Source organism: Muntiacus reevesi, chromosome 17 (genome assembly GCF_963930625.1).
Source record: "Muntiacus reevesi chromosome 17, mMunRee1.1, whole genome shotgun sequence".
NCBI lineage: Eukaryota > Metazoa > Chordata > Mammalia > Artiodactyla > Cervidae > Muntiacus > Muntiacus reevesi.
The window spans coordinates 27183644-27202625 of record NC_089265.1 but is presented as its reverse complement, the minus strand read 5'-3'; the positions used below and the strand labels follow the sequence as shown (position 1 = coordinate 27202625).

Genomic DNA, 18982 nt, shown 5'->3' with positions numbered 1-18982 from the left:
CTGTATGATTTTCACTTTTCAACAGTTGACTCAGTGATATCCTCAAACTTAGCTATGATTCTAGGAAACAAACAATAAAACTTCACTTTTTAGATCGTCTCAATCTAAAAAGAGTCATTTGCAAAAATAAGTTGAATATTCTTGATGCAAAGTGTTGAATAAAGTATTACACTGAATAGCCCACACATTGCTTATAAATGTACTTTCATTAAATATCTCAAAATGCTAACACTTTACACTGTTTACTTATGATATACAACCTAAATTAATGTTAAAAAAGGCAATAAATTAAGTTGCTGATATTTCCATTTTTAACTTTGTTAATATACACATGTTATTTTTGAAATGAGACAGATCTGCTATTCTTCCCTAGGAGTTATTATATTCCATGAAGAAGGACTTACTGTAAAGAAATCCCAATAAACCTTTGCAAACTATAATGCCCTAAAGGTAATGAGACAACAGCCCCAAATGAGAATCCATTTAATCAAGTCAAGCATTAGATTCAAGCATTAGAGCAGAATCAAGGTTAATAATCACAATTAGAAAGGAAACACAAGCATAACATCATAATGGAAGAGAGAAAAGAAACAGTGAAGAGATCAAAAAGAGCAATGAGGATTACTATGAGCTGCTTCCTCACCTTCAACTCCTTAGAATTCAGCCTGATCTAACAAAATAAAGGCAATAAAGCATCACTTGCAAAAACTTGCATAATCCAATCTTACTGATAACAAGTCTTAATCTTTTAATCAACAATCTGATTTGCAAACACTTGAGATAATGACAAATACTGGTAAGGATATGGAGAATTATTCATATGTTGATTAACAGTGATCAAATCAATAAACTGGTGAAACATTACTGATCATTATGAATATCAACAATACAGAATATGCAAATCTGACTCAGGAATCCCACCTTAAGAATTTATCCAGTTTTTCATTATAAATAAGTTTAATTTTAAGAACTTAGAGACCATCTCTGCCCCACTCCTAATTTGATAGCTCTGGAGTAAGAAGCCGGGCATCTGTTTTCATAACAAAGGTTGAGAACCCAAGACTGTATGAAAGCTCCTATTAAGGAGTTAGGAGGGTGAGGGGTTAGGAGGGCCAAAGTTCTCCAAAATTCAGATCAAACTGATAAGCTCTTTCAGTGCCAGAAGAAAAACCTCTCTTCAATTACACTTTCAGCTTTTGGAAATAACTTATGACACTGCATTAAGAATTAGAGGTATGAATCTTTTTGAGGAGATACCAGTTAGAGATAGCAAGTTCATCTATAACTAATACCACAAATAAACACTTTAATAAGCAAAAGTACAGCCCCTCCACAGACATATATTCTTGACTATTACAGCAAAATCATGTAAGTCAAAACCACTCCTCATGAAAATATTAATAAACTCAAAGAATAAGAAATATTTTATCTAGAGAAAGGACTATTATTTCAAACATATATCTAAATATCTTAAATGCAAATATTCTAACTAGATTAATTTCTTCCACGTTTTATCTCACTGGGACCTCTACTGTTCAGTTGCTAAGGGAGTCTGAGTCTGTGACCCCCTGGACTGCAGCACACCAGGCTCCTCTGTCCTCCACTATCTCCTGTAGTTTACTCAAATTCATGGCCATTGAGTTGGAGATACTATCTAACCATCCCATTCTCTGCCACCCCCTTCTCCTTTTTGTCTTCCATCCTTCCCAGCATCCAGGTTTTTTCAAATGAGATCTCATGAAATTTTTAAAAGACACTTACTCCTTGGAAGGAAAGTTATGACCAACCTAGACAGCTTATTAAAAAGCAGAAACATTACTTTGCCAACAAAGGTCTGTCTAGTCAAGGCTGTGGTTTTTCCAGTGGTCATGTATGGATGTGAGAGTTGGACTGTGAAGAAAGCTGAGCACCCAAGAATTGATGCTTTTGAACTGTGGTGTTGGAGAAAACTCTTGAGAGTCCCTTGGACTGCAAGGAGATCCAACCAGTCCATCCTAAAGGAAATCAGTCCTGGGTGTTTACTGGAAGGACTGATGTTGAAGCTGAAACTCCAATACTTCGGCCACCTGATGCGAAGAGCTGACTCACTGGAAAAGACCCTGATGCTGGGAAAGATTGAGGGCAGGAGGAGAAGGGGACAACAGAGGATGAGATGGTTGGATGGCATCACAAACTCAATGGACATGGGTTTGGGTGGACTCCGGGAGTTGTTGATGAACAGGGAGGCCTGGCGTGCTGTAGTTCATGGGGTCGCAAAGAGTCGGACACAAGTGAGTGACTGAACTGGACTGAACTGAATCCTTTTAACAAATTTTCTCCCCATTTATTACCCCATTTGCTAGCTCTACTCCATGACTTTACATAAAGGCCTCCCAACCCTACAAAAATCTCATGGGACTGTTACTCATCTGCATTCTTGTTTTGCTGCACCTGTCCCACAAATCTCCAACAGAGGATTACCATAAAACACTACCTTCCTTGTTTTATTATTCCCTACTGATCTGAGCCCTGCTGGGGGCGGGGGGGAATCTACAAACATGCATTCATTTTATGCAGCTTCATTTGTGGTCAAAGTTATCCATTAATCCTTTACCCTATCTTTTGTCATTCCTTTTCCTTCTCCTCCCTCTAGCATAAACTTTCAATCCTTTCTTCTCGCCTTATACCATATATGCAGTCTTGTTTTGAATTCAGTGAGGGAGAAGGGAGAGACTGAGGCCTGCAGGAAGGGATTCCCTTAATTTCCAAGTCTCCCTAGAAACTTTTAATAGTCCATTCCCTTCAATGTTAAAAAAGATGAAAAATGTCTGTTTCCCATTAAGTCAGTTTCTTTAAATGTGTTCTCCCTTTTCTCTCACTCAGCATTATTCTTAACTTTCAATAATTTAAACTCTTTCAATACCTTTGCTATTTCCTGCTTTCACAAAGTGTTAAAGCCTCTATTGTATTTTTTTTTACTTTAACATCCTCCCTTAACCATGGCAAATCCTTGTTGCATTCTCTCTCCTCACTTCAAAGATTTCAAAACCAGTGTAATTTTAACATTAAACATTTTATTCTTTAGTCTACTTCACCTGTTCTTATCATGTGACCTTAAAGTATCATGGCAGATCCTAACTGTCAAAACTTACTGGACCCCCTTTGCATCAGGACACTACTAACCACTCCCTCATTCTTAGAATTCTCTCCTTCCTTCTTTATCTTGATAGCTTCTCTTAGATTTTCTCCTGACAGTTCATTCTCCACCACAATTTTACAAGGCAACCTTTCATGGCTACTATATATTACCCTCAGGATTCTGGTTTCTGTGTGGTTCCTGGTAAACTTTCCCCCTTGACTAACCATCTAATAACCTGTATTTATATGAGACCACATCTGTAACTCCTACCTTTACCCCTTTTGGTGTCAGAAAAATACATATTTTCAGTCTAATTTTCAAAGGTGTTTCACCTCCTCAGCGTCTACTCCCAAGACATCTTCCACATCTCAGTATATACCCAGTCTTCCAAGCCAGCGCCCCGAGTCATCCTGGCTTCCTCCTTCTCGAGAACCTTCACACTCACTTTCGGTCAGTTGTTAACGTTACCCCGTACAGGGCTCTTAGCGTCCCATCTTTCACCTATACCGCTAAAAATGTTAGGCTAACTCTTTAGAAAGGGTTTCATAATTTAGTTACCAAGTCACAATCGTAATTCCCCATTTTAATTGTCTTAGGTATTTACTGTCTGTCTCAACAAACATGTACTTCAACAAGAACAAAGACATTATCTTCCTTATTCACTAATGATTTTCTGCCTGAGCCAGTGAAGTGAGTACCAAAATTCTGAATCAATTTATCAGGAAAATAGTCTCACTCTGCTTCAATTCAATTTCCATCATTTACACTGCTTTAAAAGAAGAAGTATCTGAAATTTAAAATGATTCAATGGCTATCCACCAGTTCTCTTAAGTTGAAGTTCTTCAGGATAACACATTGGTGTTTTTCATACATGTTTCCCTCAAACATTATGGTCTGATAACACTGAAATGCGTACTAGAAATGCTTGAAGCGAAGTTTTCTCTTATGCCTCTGTCCTCCTCTACTCCTCCATCTGCCTGTCAAAATTCTGCCTATCTTTTAAAATCTTGTTCAAGTTATCATAGCCCCTTCATACACACATCCCCCACAGGGGATAAAAAGCCACTGGAAAATATGAAAACAAATAATTACAGTGGCTTTAATTAAAGACACTGAACTCACACTACAGTACGACAAGAGAAAAAAAACAACCCTTTTTAAAAGACTGAACCCTTGGAGTTCCCTGGTAGTGAAGCAGTTGGGAATTGTGAGAATCTGTGCTTCCACTGCAGGGGGCATGAGTTCAATCCCAGGTGAGGGAACTAAAATCCCATGTGCTGCATACTAAGATCCCATGTGCTGTGTGGCTTGGCCAAAACAATAAACTAATATCATAATTTGCCATTAAAAAAAAACAAACTGAACACAAGTTTTCTTTGTAGCTTTGTCATATAATAATAATTTTTCTGACCTATTCATAAATAGGTGTGATGAACAAAACTTCACATAGGAAAGAAGAAAACATTAAATAAAATCCTAAGATGTACTTCATCCCAAACTGTCACATCCTCTCATTTCATGCAACAATGTTGTAAAGTAGTAACAACAGCATAATAGTGGATATTTATAAAGCACTTACCATGTATAAGGATTTATTATAGATATTTTATATGTCTTAACTGATTTAATCCTCTCAATAATCTAATAAGTATATATATTGTCCATTTTATAGAGAAAACTTAAGGCAGCAACATAAAAAGGAATGAAAATTAGTGCATTTTATTTTGTTTACCATTCAACTTAAGGAGGGAGAAGGAAATGGCAACCCACTCCAGTATTCTTGCTTGGAGAATCCTGTGGGCAGAGGAGCCTGGAGGGCTGCTATCCATGGGGTTGCACAGAGTTGGACATGACTGAAGTGACTTAGCATGCATGCATGCATTGGAGAAGGAAATGGCAACCCACTCCAGTATTCTTGCCTGGAGAATCCCAGGGACAGATGAGCCTGGTGGGCTGCCGTCTATAGCGTCACACAGAGTCGAACACGACTAAAGTGACTTAGCAGCAGCAGCAACAACTTAAGGATATTGTATCACTAAGAAAGGAACAGTTTTGATATGTAAACATAACCTACCCTTTACAATAAAGACTTAAGAGTGAAACACTAAGTTAAAACAGTACAGTTTTTTCACTGTCTATAGTTCCTCAATCCAGCTAAAATAAAAATTCTTTTAAGATCTCTGTGGTTAAGCTGTAGAATTACCTTTCTCTTCCTCCCTCTTCTGGCAGCTTTTGGAGTGGTTATGTCAATTGCTTTAGTCACATCCTATAAAAAGAAAAAAAGATGAAACTGATAAATTATGCCACAACTGAAAGAAGTTTCTTAAATTAAAAATCACAAACACGTTTCACTGAAACAACTAGGGGACTTGCTTGAAATTATAAACTTTGAAAGTCTTAATATTATCATTACAAAATAAGAGGAATTACTGGTATCCCTGTCCAAAAAAATTTGTCAGATCAAATATTAAAGTCACACTTGCTACTACACTGGGAGGTTTGTCTATTTAAATTTACAAAACACGAATCTTTCTACAGCAGAATCTTTAGTTTTAGGACTGTTAATGTTAAAAGGTGGTCAGGACTTGATCGTGTAACAATTTTATGACGCCTAGAAGGGCTGAGTAAGTATTCCCATTCAGATAATCAAATACAGAGCTGGAAATAAACGTAGGTTTATAAAAATTTGGTTCAATGTCCTTTCCCATACATTCATCCATCTAAAGAAATTAAACACCTCACTTTAAAAATATTCCTAACAAACAGTGAGCCAGTCTTTTAGCTATACCTCATATTTTGCACAGCAAAGTAACTTTACAACATCCAAGGACCTCCCTGGTAGTCCAGTAGCTAAGACTCCACACTCCCAATACAGGGGGCCTGGGATGGATCCCTGATCAGGAAACTAGATTCCATGTGCTGCAACTAAAGATTCCTTTCCCAGGCTGCAACTAAGACCTGGAGCAGCCAGAAAGTATAAAGATGAAAAAAATACTTTATAATATTATATTTAATATTCACACAAGGAAATAAGTCTTCAATATTTTCCCATTCATTACTTGACTACTTTGAAGATTACTTTCTACTTTGCCACAATCAACTCACTTTACAATTCTTCCTTGCAATAAGATGGATTTAGAATGCAAGAGAAATTAAACACACCTCATTGCTGGCTTTTTCTTCATGGTCGGTATCTTCCTTTGAAACACTTGTTTCTTTTTCTTCAACTTCAACATCAGATGACGCATTTGACTGTTTAGCTGATGCCTATGAACAATCAAATCTATTAGTTTCACAAAATAATTTTATCTGAACTTTAAAATTTGTGCCCATAAAAAATCAAAGCCTGTTTGTAAGAAAGCTAGGAAAGTACTCTTATTTCTGTTGCACAGGATACTTCTAATATGCACAATTTATAAACAGTTTTAAATGCTATTATTCCTTCAACTGATGCATACAAGCTCAGCAGATAAAATGATGAAGCAGAAATTAAAAGTACAATTACAAGGAATACCACCCTGATGTTCTAACCAACACCCAACAAGATACAATGTAAGGTGATTTAGAACAGCACAGACCTACACTATATTCAACTACTGTAATATTCTGGATAAGCTAATCTAAAAAAGGATATATACATCTATACAGATACATACATCACACCTTTATTTAAGGACCTTGACTGATCTATATTTCAAACTTAAGTTTATTTAAAATGCAGATTCCTGAAACCCAAACTTAAATGATTCTGATTTAACAGACACTGAATGGGAGTCAATAATCATTAATTTTTAAAAGTACCCCCAGATGAGAATATACTTGTAAGCAGGTGACTTAGAGTCCCTAGAGTTTCAAAATACCAACCAAATGATGACAACCAGAGGTATGGGTAAGGCACGTATTTACAAGATGATGGCAATGTAATCCAAACTGTGCACCTTTCTAGCTTTTTCCTTTGGATAGTCTTCTACACTGTTAACCCTTTTCCTTTTTGTAAAAAAGGCAATGCTGATAATCCACAAATTTTATACAGGTATACTAAAAAAATGTACAAATGTGTCCAAAATTACTTATAGCACTATAGAGATATTTATAAATTAATGATGGCAAATTTTTGGTGTTTCTTTTATGTAAGTTTGGGCTTGAATGCTTGCACCAAACCCCAGGAATGTGCCATTGAGGACGTCTGGGCTAGGAACACAGAGTACATCACACCAGCATCATCATTCACACTTATGTTAAGAACAGAAAACTGCTGGGTTTCATGCACACAACCAACCAAATATTTCACTGTGAAATAGCAAATTCCAAGTATCAACATGTATCATGAAAATTACCTGGAGATTAAGTAGGTAGATGGGAACAGAGAATAGAGTGACTATGCAAGACAATCTGGAGAAGGAAAATGACTTTGAAGGCACAATCATAGGATGCATAATCCAAGTTAAATCACAAAAAGCTATTTTCAGGAAATAATCAACTCAGTCTCTTGGGACTCCCATTACAGTGTCAAGGCAATAAGGACAGGAAATCATTCATCAGTTCTTACATTTGTGCAACAAACACTTAGTGGACAACTATTCTCTCCACACATATATAACAATGCCAGGCACACAGGACACATACAACTTCTTAGTTTATAGAATAAGCCTGTGGCAGTTAAGACTAGTAAAGAAGCAATTATGATATATGTACTGTAACAAATAACTTTTGGGTGGCTAATGAAGGCACTTATGCACTCATCTAATGCAGCCCAGTAACATCAATCAAACATTTAAATATTCGAGACACAACAGCATCTGAAGGTTTCAACAAGAGAAAAAAGCCTGGCACAGACAAAGAAATAAAAAACATATAGATTAAAAGATACAAACTTGCAAAATTTTCAGTGTGTTGCTATTTCCTTCAGGTTTACTTACACTCACCCAGTTTTTAAAAATTGAAGTCTGAATACATACACACACATACACACACAAACCCAGAATAAAAAGGTTTAAAGGTTACTCTTATAGAAACCAAAAACAAATATAATGTGCACAGTGCTATAAGTATTTTTGTCACATATTTAACACATGAAGTTCATATTCTAATTTTATAGATTTAGAAATTAAAATAAGAAAAAACACATCCTTTGTTATTAAACCTAAATTTAAGAAAACAGTACATATGGCTTTAAATTCAGTACATTAAATAAACTTCCAATCAGGTTTAAATAACTGAATATTTCCTAGCTTTCTGAGATCTGTTTGACCACAAAGGCAATATTTTCAGTTATTTAGATATAAAAGTCCCAAGGTTCAACCTCACAAAAACTTAATCTGAAATTTACAAGGCTCTTCAATTATTTTCCTATAGCTAGAATAGTGATTATTCATCAAAACTGAGTAAGTAATACTAAACTAAGTTTTATGTAATATGACGCACCTGTTGACTTGAAAATTTCACTTTCGGATTGTTATCTATCTCCCATAAACCTTCATTAAAGCCTTTTCGTTTATTTGGTTTGCCGTACTTTTCCTTATTTTCTGAGTAAGGAAATATGTCCTTTGGGCCTAAAAAAGCACTAAAACAGGAGGGGGGAAATGTGAGTGTAACGCAATCTCAAATATAAGTGATTAGATACTACTACCCCATGAACACAATCACCAAAAATTCTTAATCTAAATGCGTTAAACATCATACATAAGTTAAAGGGTAGCCACAAATAACTGTTTAATTGCAAACACCTTTATTAAATTCAGTCAGAAATTTAATCCTAGATGCATAATTCTATTTAAAAAAAACACAAGTTGCACAATAATGTACTGAATGCCACTAAACAGTACATTTGAAAATGATTAAAATGGTAAATTTTGTGTAAGTTTACAAATTTTTCTATAAAAATGCATAAAAATAAAAAAATGTGACAAGATTGCATTAATCAATACATTTAAATGAATTCCAACTATAGTTTTACTTCAAAGTAATCTGGAGTATTATACAACTCAAAACACTGTCAATAAGGTATATGTATGTTTTAATATTTGTTTATGTGTGTAGATTTTTTGGAATAAATGTTCAGAATTTTATTGTATTCAATGAGGGAATCAGACGTTATGGCTAGTTTGTTCATTTATGTGTGTATACACATATATACACATGCGCATGTATACACATATATATTATAGTCAATTCTTTTTATTCATGATAATTATATTCTAAAATGTCACCATGAACACTGAATTAAGGAAATACTATACCACTGCTGCAGGAGAAATACAGGGTAGGTTCCTCTGGTCATATTTTTGTCAACCAATCAATATATAATAATGTTTTCTGCAGTTTTCTGTTTAAAGACACCTTGTTTAGTATACACTGGTAATTCATGAACACTCAACTTATAGCCAACAGCTTGTGTTAACACTCACTTCCTCCGTAAGGCACAGCAGTCTTCTTGCACTGAGGAACACTGGCCAGCACATCAGCACCACTTTAGGGTGCTGTTATAAACAACAGGTTCTTGGCCACCTGATGCGAAGAGCTGACTCATTTTGAAAAGACCCTGACACTGGGAAAGATTGAAGGCAGGTGGAGAAGGGGATGACAGAGGATGAGATGGCTGGATGGCATCACCTACTCAATGGACATGAGTCTGAGTAAACTCGGGGAGTTGGTGATGCACAGGGAGAGGTGGCGTGCTGCAGTCTATGGCGTCGCAAAGAGTTGGACACGACTGAATGACTGAACTGAACTGACTGGTAAACAACAAAATGACCAAGGAAAAGGTACAAAAATGCAAAATCCATGACAGTACACAGACTGCAAAAAGGACACTTGTTTACAGTATGACAGGTGAAACAAGGTAAAGCACAGCCTATCTCCAGCCTCAGCTAGGAATGCGTGCATCATGTCATTCCATTTTCTGCCACTGCACACAGTACCATGAAGACCCCACAGTTAATGACTTAGAATTACAAGTAAATTTCAGTAAGCAGGCAAATTCATAAATGTGGAACCTGTGAATGATGACAATTATTTGTGTGTGTGTATATACATGTCTTTAGATATAATCCCCAGAACAAACCCCTTGTTTATCTCCCTAGATCAGTCAGTTCTGCAGAAGTTTGTCAATCCTATAGAGGTAGATTCAGAGAATATGTAAGGTTTTTGCCGTAATAGTTGATATATATGTATTCTCCAAAGCAAGAGAATCAAATTACTACTCATTTCCTCTAAAATATGCTATAATTTAAGATTATTAATTACTAATTATGTATCACAAATTCCGTAGCCGCTGCAATTTTTTAAGAATTAGGGACCTATGACTATAGTTAACATTCTAGTTTAGAATATTTTAAAAGGCTTTAGAATAAAATTTCAATAAGAGACTAAGAGCTCTACTTAAATATGATCAATTATATAAGTTGGCTTTAATTATTAATTAAATTTTTCAGTTTACAAATACTCAAAAGTATCCATGTATTTTAATTGCACATCAGTTAAGGCACACAAATTACCATGATTTCATCTGATCTAGAAATTCAGATTTTTACTAAGCATTATTCACTCCTACCTGCAATCTAAGCTTAGAAAATTTAACATATTTAGTTATAACCGTAAAGCAATTCCTCCAGCATAATCATCTCCAAATTCCAAGTAAATGATTTGAATTAAAACTCCACCAAAAATACAATATATACTCCTGGTAAGAACAAAGTGATTCTCCCTCCTAAAACCTCACAACTTCTATAAGGCTAAGAGATGTTATCAGATTTGGAAGCCGTAAAGAATGAGAAAGTTGGGTACTAAACAGCAATGTGGAAAGTGAGACTAATTTATAGTTTGAAATCCCCAAAAGGTTCAAAACTGGTGGTACCAGGAACTTCAAGAAGTGGAAGGGACCTTAAAATATTAAATACTTAATAAAATTACAGAAAAATGTCTTAAAACCTCAAACATGGGGCATTTTTAAATGATACTAAACCGAAACGCTATTCAAAAGGGAAAGCTGATTCTTTCTCGTTGTTTAGTTGTCCAGTCGTATCTGACTCTTGCAGCACACCAGGCCTGCCTCCCAGTCCTTCACCTCCCAAAGTTTGCCGAAGTTCATGTCCACTGCATCAGGGATGCCATTCAGTTGTCTCATCTTCTGACACCCGCTTCTCCTTCTGCTCTCAATAAAAACTGATCCCACCATGATATTATGTATAAAGGTTTCAGTCAAATTTATATGGGTTATTTTTCTTTTCCCAAAACAGGTAGTCCCTACTTTGCATGACAAGAGACCACAAAACAGACCATGCAAGGCAATCTTATTGAAAATTAGGAAAACTTAAAATTGTTCCATAACCTTCAAAAGTTGTCAAAATATTAAATGCACTATTACTGATAGTGTGTAAGGAAATTGCGTTGCCATGCCCTCCTCCAGGGGATCTTCCCAACCCTATACCCTATACCTCTCCTGACTTTTCTGATACATCTACACAAAAACTTGTACACAAGTGTTTACAGCAGCATAGCAGCAAAAGTCATTAAAGACCACATATTGTATAGTTCAATTTATATGAAATGCCCAGAACAGGCAAAATGATTATTGATTCCCAGGACTTCCCTGGTGGTCCAGCGGTTAAGACCCCACGGTCCCAAAGCAGGGAGTCCGGTTCTACCTCTAGTCAGGGAACCACATCCCATATACTGCAACTAAGAGTTTGCATGCCACAAGTAAAGAACCCACGTGCAGTAACTAACACTCAGCACAGTCAAATAAATATTTTTTTAAAAAAATGATTAATGGTTCCCTATGGCAATACAGGGGGGAGACAGGAGAAACAAGAAGTAACTGTTAATGGGTACAAGATTTCTTTTTGAGATGATGAAGATGTTCTATAATTGTACTAACAGCTACATGATTCTGGATATACTAAGATCTATTATATGTTTTAACTGAATTGTTTGGGATATGAATTGACATCTTAATTAAGTTGTTAAAATATTTTTCAGTGAATACCACATTCCAAAGGGAAAAAAAAATGATCCAGAACTTTACCAACTACAGATAGCCACTGTTTTCACCATTTGTTTGTAGTATATGTATCTATATAAACATGTAATTTTAATGTATATGCTGCTGCTGCTGCTAAGTCGCTTCAGTCGTGTCCAACTTTGTGCAACCCCATAGACGGCAGCCCACCAGGCTCCCCCGTCCCTGGGATTCTCCAGGCAAGAACACTGGAGTGGGTTACCATTTCCTTCTCCACTGCATGAAAGTGAAAAGTGAAGAGTCAAGTCGCTCAGTCATGTCCAACTCTGAGCAACCCCAAGGACTGCAGCCTACAAGGCTCCTCCATCCATGGGATTTGCCAGGCAAGAGTACTGGAGTGTGTATGTATATGCTACTGATCCATAAATACTTTTTCAAATTATAACGAACATCTTTTCACATCAACAGTTACTTAACAGCTAAATACTATTTCACTGAATAAATTTCCCCAAATTAATTTGTCTACTATCAGACCATTTCCTGTATCAAATTTTCTATTATAAAATGTAGCTATAATAAATAATGTATTGCTCCATCTTTTCACCTATTTTCCTAATAAATTCTAAGTAGAACTGCTGCCTCAAATGATATATTCAAGACTACAGAGCTCCTTAATGAGATTCAAAAAATTATGGTGGATGAAAAAAGAATCCTCCCATGTTGTCACCACAAAAAAGAAATGACTAATTATAGGACCTGATGGAGGTTGGAGGTGTTAGCTATCACTATGGTGGTAGGTAAGCATAATGCAATATATAAATGTATCAAAATCAACATACCTTCAGCTTGTGCAGTATGCATCAATTACATTTCAATTTTAAAAAAGAAGAAGAAAACACAGGCACACACAAAGAATCCTCCCCAGGGATGCAATCCCATAGGTTTGGTGAACAGGGATCAGATTAATTTTTAAGCAGCCATCTCTAGTCCCCAAGGGCACAACCTTCTGTAGCTGTAGCTTTGATTCATCCTTCAAACCTTTCAATTTTTAAATGACATATAAATCTCAAAGAAAATACACTAAAAACAGTAATAGGTTTAGGGGTTTTTTTACCCTAAAAAACAGTAAAAATGATGTGCTTCCTTTGTAGAGAACTTTCAATGTTGTTTAAAAAATTTTTTTTAATAAAGATATACATTAATTGAAAGCATATTACCCACCATATTCCAGAGCTGAAAGCAAACTTAGGGATCACCAAGATCCTCCTTGTTAAAGATTAGAAAACTGAAAGTCAGAAAGATTAACTGATGCAAGCAAGGTTATTGAGCTACTAAATAGCAGAGCCTTCACTCTGTACAATGTTCCCTTAAACAGGTTCCATTTAACCACTGTAATACAGTCTCTGAAACATTGATTTATATATTAATAAAATATCCCTATACATAAGAACTCAGTTCAAATACCAATTGTCAAAGCCCACAAGGATTAAAGATAATGGAAAATGTCTTAAGAAAAAGCAAATCATTAACTACAGTATTAATTTTATAATTCTGAAGCAACTTAAATAATTCCAAAGCCTGCAAGTGTGTTTCTTACATAGCATATGCCTAAAGTGTGTCCCGGTGTATCCCAATTTTTCAGAATCCAAGCATACAGAAAAGCAGTCATCTCTCTAAAGTCACTTTTCTGGAAACAATGTATATACCTACAAGAACATACACATACATGCCTCACAAAAACTCAATTACCACACACCTAAAAGCGTCCTTTAAAGCAAACCAGAAGTTGCATATAAAAAAATGGGATAGGGAAGTTTATCACGGCTGAAGACTTGAAGCTCAAAACTCATTTAACTGTTGTCAATTAATAATACAGAAACTTATACCTTTTAAAACACTGACTATAACTTGATGTTGCATTTCCCTATTATTATTAAATCACAAAATATGAAACATACTGTTTTAAACTACATTTTATAACAGCACACACTACTTTATAACAGAAAATAACTCAATAGACAATTGATACACCTACCACGTGCCAGGAACCTGACAATACAGAGATGAAGAAACAGTTCCTCTCATTGTAAGAAATCATACAAACTCCACACCAACACATACAGCTATGTCTGTAGTACTGAAACTGTATAGAACAACTCAGTGTAGAAGAAAATAAAATCCTATCCTATGATTTATTTTCTCATTCCTTTCTTGTGAACAGGTGATACAAAAAAACTAACCAACCAGCACAACTTTCCCATTCACCTTCATTCCTAATAACTGCATATTAGGCAGGTTTTGAAACAAACTGTGATGGGTATTTTCAAAGTTCCTAGAATTGAGCATCTAACATCTCTGAATTAAGACAAGTAAGAGCAGTAAAGAGATAAAGTGGCAAAAACACTATGTTCATTTAAAAATTTCTAGACTTTAGAGAAATAAGTAGACCTGGATGAGAGTATTCCCTCAATTAACAATGACAATTAGCAAAAAAAAAAAAAAAAAAATGCATTGCAAGCAACTTAATAAGCATACTTACTAGTTGTGGAAAAATAATATGCAACATTGTTTTTAATTACTAATAGTTGACATTTCACGTTTAATACGTGCTAAGCACTGTTTTAAGCATCTTTCATGTAATGTATTATTTGCACCTCCAATTCTAAGGTAGAGTATTTTATTGCTCCCATTTTACAAGAGAAAGAGAAGGCTAAGTAAACCTGCTCAAGGTCACAGAGCAGGTAGATAAAAAGGCAGGATTCAAAGACACTCTTCTGACCCAGCTGTCCTAAACACTGTGGAAATGCTAACTAATGGACAGCAAAATCATCACCAACAAATCGATTTTATCTAGGTAATAGAGTTTTCAGTCTATTACCAAACATTTATTTAACAGCTACTATGTGCCCGGCCACTGCTGAGTTTAAAAGGTCAGTTTTCATTCCAATCCCAAAGAAAGGCAATTCCAAAGAATGCTCAAACTACTGCACAACTGCACTCATGTTACACGCTAGTAAAGTAATGATGAAAATTCTTCAAGCCAGGCTTCAGCAATACGTGAACTGTGAACTTCCCGATGTTCAAGCTGGTTTTAGAAAAGGCAGAGGAACCAGAGATCAAATTGCCAACATCCACTGGGTTATCAAAAAAGCAAGAGAGTTCCAGGAAAACATCTGTTTCTGCTTTATTGACTATGCCAAAGCCTTTGACTGTGTGGATCACGATAAACTGTGGAAAATTCTGAAAGAGATGGGAATACCAGACCACCTGACCTGCTTCTTGAGAAACCTGTATGCAGGTCAGGAAGCAACAGTTATAATTGGACATGGATCAACAGACTGGTTCCAAATAGGAAAAGGAGTACGTCAAGGCTGTATATTGTCACCTTGCTTATTTAACTTATATGCAGAGTGAATCATGAGAAATGCTGGGCTGGAAGAAGAATCAAGACTTCTGGGAGAAATATCAATATCCTCAGATATGCAGATGACACCACCCTTATGGCAGAAAAGTGAAAAGGAACTAAAAAGCCTCTAGATGAAAGAAAGAGGAGAGTGAAAAAGTTGGCTTAAAGTTCAACCTTCAGAAAACTAAGATCATGGCATCTGGTCCCATCACTTCATGGGAAATAGATGGGGAGACAGGGGAAACAGTGTCAGACTATTTTTTTGGGCTCCAAAATCCCTGCAGATGGTGACTGCAGCCATGAAATTAAAAGACGCTTACTCTTGGAAGGCAAGTTATGACCAACCTAGACAGCATATTAAAAAGCAGAGACATTACTTTGCCAACAAAGGTCCGTCTGGTCAAGGCTATGGTTTTTTCAGTGGTCATGTATGAATGTGAGAGTTGGACTGTGAAGAAAGCTGAGCACCAAAAAATTGATGCTTTTGTTGGAGAAAACTCTTGAGAGTCCCTTGGACTGCAAGGAGATCCAACCAGTCCATCCTAAAGGAGATCAGTCCTGGGTGTTCATTGGAAGGACTGATGCTGAAGTTGAAACTCCAATACTTGCGGCCACCTCATGCAAAGAGCTAACTCACTGGAAAAGACCCTGATGCTGGGAGGGATTGGGGGCAGGAGAAGGGGATGACAAGAGGATGAGATGGCTGGATGGCATCACCGACTTGATGGACATGGGTCTGAGTAAACTCTGGGAGTTGGGGATGGACAGGGAGGCCTGGCGTGCTGTGATTCATGGGGTCACAAAGAGTCGGACACGACTGAGCGACTGAACTGAAGTGCCAGGCACTTAAGTAAATAATGATAAACAAGACAGACAAGGTCCCTGCTCTCCGAGTTTTTCACTTGTTGGTGAAGGAAAAGAAAAAAAAAAACCTTTAGTCATCATCGCAATGGAAAAATAAGCATAAAAAGAGGATATGAGCTAAGAGCTAAATGACTAAAAATCTGTTTTCTCTTTGTTGGGAAAGATAGGTTTTCAATCAGGAAGGACAAGTTACATCTGTGTAACAGTAAAAAAGAAATGTGATGAGGTTGGAGACATAAGAATAGACTAGTCCACAGAGGGCGTTATAAAACAGCACCTGTAGGGACTTGCCTGGTGGTTCAGTGGTTAAGACTCTTTGAGTTTCTACAGTCATCAAGACAATATGGTACTGCCACAAAGACAGAAATATAGATCAATGGAACAAAATAGAAAGCCCAGAGATAAATCCACGCACCTATGGACATCTTATCTTTGACAAAGGAGGCAAGAATATACAATGGAGAAAAGACAATCTCTTTTAACAAGTGGTGCTGGGAAAACTGGTCAACCACCTGTAAAAGAATGAAACTAGAACACCTTTTAACACCATACACAAAAATAAACTCAAAATGGATTAAAGATCTAAATGTAAGACCAGAAACTATAAAACTCCTAGAGGAAAACATAGGCAAAACACTCTCTGGCATAAATCACAGCAAGATCCTCTATGACCCACCTCGCAGAGTAATGGAAATAAAAAGCAAAAATAAACAAATGGGACCTAATTAAACTTAAAAGCTTTTGCACAACAAAGGAAACTATACAGAAGGTGAAAAGACAGCCTTCAAAATGGGAGAAAATAACAGCAAACAAAGCGGACAAATAATTAATCTCAAAAATATACAAACAGTTCATGTAGCTCAATTCCAGAAAAACAAGCGGCCCAATCAAAAAATGGGCCAAAGTATTAAACAGACATTTCTCCAAGGAAGACATGGCATACAGATGGCTAACAAACACATGAAAGGATGCTCAACATCGCTCATTATCAGAGAAATACAAATCAAAACCACAATGAGGTACCATTACACACTGGTCAGAACGACTGCTATCAAAAAGCCTACAAACAATAAATGCTGGAGAGGGTGTGGAGAAAAGGGAACCCTCTTACACTATTGGTGGGAATGCAAACTAGAACAGCCACTATGGAGAACAGTGTGGAGATTCCTTAAAAAACTGGAAATAGAACTGCCATATGACCCAGCAATCCCACTACAGGGCACATACACCGAGGAAACGAGAATTGAAAGAGACACATGTACCCCAACGTTCACTCAGCACTGTTAACAATAGCAAGGACATGATAGCAACCTAGATGTCCATCAACAGACGAATGGCTATGGATAAGAAAGTTGTGGTACATATACATAATGGACTATTACTCAGCTATTAAAAAGAATTCATATGAATCAGTTCTAATGGATGAAACTGCAGCCTATTATACAGAGTGAAGTAAGTCAGAAAAAAAAACACCAATACAGTATATTAACGCATATATATGGAATTTAGAAAGATGGTTAACGACGACCCTATACACGAAACACCAAGATACACAGACAGAAAGAAAAGACTTTCGGACTCTGTGGGAGAAGACAAGGGTGGGATGATTTGAGAGAATAGCACTGAAACATATATATTGCTGCTGCTGCTGCTGAGTCGCTTCAGTCGTGTCCGACTCTGTGCGACCCCATAGACGGCAGCCCACCAGGCTCCCCCGTCCCTGGGATTCTCCAGGCAAGAACACTGGAGTGGGTTGCCATTTCCTTCTCCACTGCATGAAAGTGAAAAGAAATAGATGACCAGTCCAAGTTTGATGCATGAAACAGGGCACTCAAAGTCAGTGCACTGGGACAACCTAGAGGGATGGGATGGGGAGGGAGGTGGGAGGGGAGTTCAGGACGGGGGACACATATACACCTGTGGCTGATTCACGTCAGTGTATGGCAAAATCCACAACAATACCGTAAAGTAATTAGCTTCCAATTAAAATAAAAAATAAAAAAAAGACTGTGCTTCCAATGCAGGGGGCACAGGTTTGATTTGTGGTCAGGGAACTGAGATTCTAACATGCCTTGCAGCACAGCCAAAAAGTAAGAATTTTTTAACAACAGCATTTATAGACAGAATTTGGGGGGTTTTGTCTGTTGGTAATGTTAACAAGGAGGTCACTGAAAGGCTATGGACAGAGAAAATGACATGATCTGACTGAAATATCAAGATATATATGAAGAGTGAAAGCTGAGCCCAAGATAGGGACAGGACACTATTTCTAAGAGTAACTGTGATACGAACTTTTGCCATAGAGGAGATAGAAAAAAGCAGATCAGAATACATGTTAAAGGAAAAGAATTAAGACTTGCTGATTGACTAGATGTGGGGAGGAAAAAGATAGACTAATAAGAAATCAAGGATAACACTTAAGATTTTTGGCTCCAGCATCTTCGTCAGTCTCATTTACTAAGAATCTGTTTTCAATATGTTAGTTTTAAGACATCTAGTAGACCATCATGTTTGGTATACGTAAGAGCTTACTGTCATATAGTGTTCACAACTTTGGTGGATAAATTAACTGCTGCTGCTGCTGCTAAGTTGCTTCAGTCGTGTACAACTCTGTGCGACCCCATAGATGGCAGCC

The 18982-nt window shown here is 36.7% G+C and overlaps 1 protein-coding gene across 4 annotated transcripts in view; it reads right to left on the bottom strand.

Moving 5' to 3' along the window:
* The window catches only part of PSIP1 (PC4 and SRSF1 interacting protein 1), a 39548-nt gene that overhangs the window by 14428 nt on the left and 6138 nt on the right, over positions 1 to 18982 (bottom strand). For all 4 annotated transcript variants that reach the window (XM_065908303.1, XM_065908304.1, XM_065908307.1 and 1 more), the window contains exons 3-5: positions 8543 to 8681; positions 6281 to 6385; positions 5322 to 5384 (exon numbers count right to left, since the gene is read on the bottom strand). In XM_065908303.1, the coding sequence (XP_065764375.1) occupies positions 5322 to 5384; positions 6281 to 6385; positions 8543 to 8681 (307 nt within the window). The remainder of the gene's footprint in view (positions 1 to 5321; positions 5385 to 6280; positions 6386 to 8542; positions 8682 to 18982) is intronic.